Raw genomic sequence first — 2,442 nt, 5'->3', positions numbered from 1 at the left:
AGCCTGAGGGGCAGGCTGGCCGGCCTTTCCCTCCTCCACCCTTGGAGCTGAACGGGTCAGCCGAGTGAAGGCCATTCTTGGGGCCTGGCCACATAATGGAATAAGCAGAGGCAGCTCTTACGGGGCTGAGACTTTGAGTCTTGGCTAAACATTGGAATCACCTGGCAGCTTTCAAAAATACCGACACCCTGGTCCCATGCATGTATTCTGATTTAGTTGGTGTAGGTGCAGCCTAGCCTTTGAGATTTTTAAGTCCTCTAGGTCAGGGGTCCCCAAACCCCCGGGCTGTGGACTGGTACCCGTCCATGGCCTGTTAGGAACTGGACCACACGGCGAGAGGTGAGTGGCAGGTGAGCGGCAGGCGAGCGAAGCGTCATCTGTATTTGCAGCCGCTCCCCAGAGCTAACATCACCGCCTCAGCTCCACCTCAGATCATCAGGCATTAGATTCTCATTGGAGCATTGGTCCCTGGTGCCAAAATGGTTGGGGACCGCTGCTCTAGGTCATTTCAATATGTAGCCAAGGTTTAGAATGACTGGCTTGAAGACTTTCACCTTTTCACTGTCTGCCACAGTTCTAAACTGGGGGTTTTCAGGTTCTTTCCCAACTATTAATGCAAAGTTCCTGCATCCCATTTTCTTGGAGTGTTTAGCTCCCTAGTCAAAAAGCCGCAGGGAGGGGAGGGACATGTAAATTCAAGCCCCCAAAAAATCTGACACTAAGCAATTAACTCTGGTATTCTGTAAAAGCCTCAGAATGAATCCCTGGGGACTGGGACAAATAAATGTTCTGAACCATCCACAAGTATGAATAGCACTGCATCCTTGCTGTATAGGACAGTGAAATTATGACGTCATCCTCTAGACAGCCTGTAGCCAATCAATGAGCACCAAATTCCAGAAGATCAGGGACAATCAGGGGTCTCATAGGGAGGGTACTTCGGTACTTACTTCTGGGGATCTTGCTGGGGTAAACCTTCTGGCATGGTTTGTATTCATCTGGAGGAGGGAAGTCTTCCACGGAATGGAATGTGAATTTAGACTCAAAGTCATCTGTACACACGAGAAATGGCAAAATCATTCTGATTACTGTGGCGACCCAAGTTTTGATTATTTCCGGGAGCACACAGGTTGTGTGTCCAGTGCAGGCATTTTAATGACATCCATCTATTTCTCATTTTTTACTGTTTAGCTGAGACAGAGAGAATCAGGGAAAGCGAAATCAACAGATTCTCCCACCACCCACCCCAATATACTTCAACCCACAAGGAGAAGGGCCAGGGATATCCAGGGCTCGGCGTCCAGAACCTGGCAGCAACCAATGACCAGAAAAGTCCCTGTGGCCTAAAGCTCCCCCTGAGCTCCTGGGGACATCTTTGGTGGGAGAGGTGGGCAGAACAGGAGTCCTTGGCCTGGCTGGTGGGAAGGAGCACAGCTTATGTCCAGCTGGGGACCTGGGCTCCCCAAAGGAAACAGGTTCTGCCCTGAGCCCTTGGTGGAAGAGGAGAGAGGGCTTGTGGCCCTTTCATGGGTTGAGTCCCTGCTTTATGATCTAAGCTTTGTGTCTGAGAGTAGCTCAACCTACAAAGGGATTCAAAGATTTTTGGTCACACCTGACCCCAGGTGACTTTTGTTCCTATCTCCATATTTTTGCCCTAATTGTCCTCCTGCCTGCTGAGCCTTCGTTCATTCATTCACCTTGTCTAAATCACTCTCTTCTTTTAACCCTATGCATAGACTTCTCCATGGAGACACACACACACACAGAATTTGAAAGTTGGTTTTCTTCCCTCTGTCTAAGCTCCATCAGGAGGTTGGAGAGTGGGTTCTGGAACCCCCAGAAAAACCTCAAGAGAAACCCTATGTTTAACACAACCTGTAGGTTGTTCTGTGCCACAGTGAGCCACTATTCCTGCAAAGCATTTGCCCTAAAAATGACAGCACCACAGGCTGGCAAACTCCCTCCTGAGCCCGGGGAAACCAGTTCTTCACTGGCAGCCAACACGGCCGGCAGCGGCCCCGCTTACCTATAATGTGCAGGCTTCCATTCCGCAGCTGCCCTCCGGGCTGCTGTGTCGGGGTCCAGGCTGGGGCCTGCTGGCTTTTGCTTGAAAGCTCTGTGGTGGGTGATCTCGCAGGGGGTGCCGGGGGCGGATTCAGTTTTCCTCCGCTGGTCCCTGACAGAGAAGACCATGGTGTGTTCAGATACAGGAATGGGGACGGTGACCGCTCTAACCTTCTGTGAAAGGTGAGGTACTGAGATCTTTGGATGTAATATGACAAGGTGAGTAAAAGGGCAGCCTCTGGAGCCAACCTGCTTGGGACTGAATCCAGCTTCTCCTGCTGGGATAATAACTTTTTGTGCCTCTGTTTCCTCATCTGTCAAATGGGAATAATCCTGGTACACACACCTCCCAGAGTTGCTGAGAGGGTTAAGTCAAGC

The 2,442-nt window shown here is 50.6% G+C and overlaps 1 protein-coding gene across 1 annotated transcript in view; it reads right to left on the bottom strand.

The window, feature by feature from the left end:
* The window catches only part of WIPF3 (WAS/WASL interacting protein family member 3), a 20,571-nt gene that overhangs the window by 7,351 nt on the left and 10,778 nt on the right, over nt 1-2,442 (bottom strand). Inside the window, exon 7 of the mRNA XM_011361733.2 lies at nt 951-1,052. Within this exon, the coding sequence (XP_011360035.1) occupies nt 951-1,052 (102 nt within the window). The remainder of the gene's footprint in view (nt 1-950; nt 1,053-2,442) is intronic.

The sequence above is a fragment of the Pteropus vampyrus genome, unplaced genomic scaffold, assembly GCF_000151845.1.
Source record: "Pteropus vampyrus isolate Shadow unplaced genomic scaffold, Pvam_2.0 Scaffold69, whole genome shotgun sequence".
Classification (NCBI taxonomy): Eukaryota; Metazoa; Chordata; class Mammalia; order Chiroptera; family Pteropodidae; genus Pteropus; species Pteropus vampyrus.
This window is presented reverse-complemented; position numbering and strand designations above follow the sequence as displayed.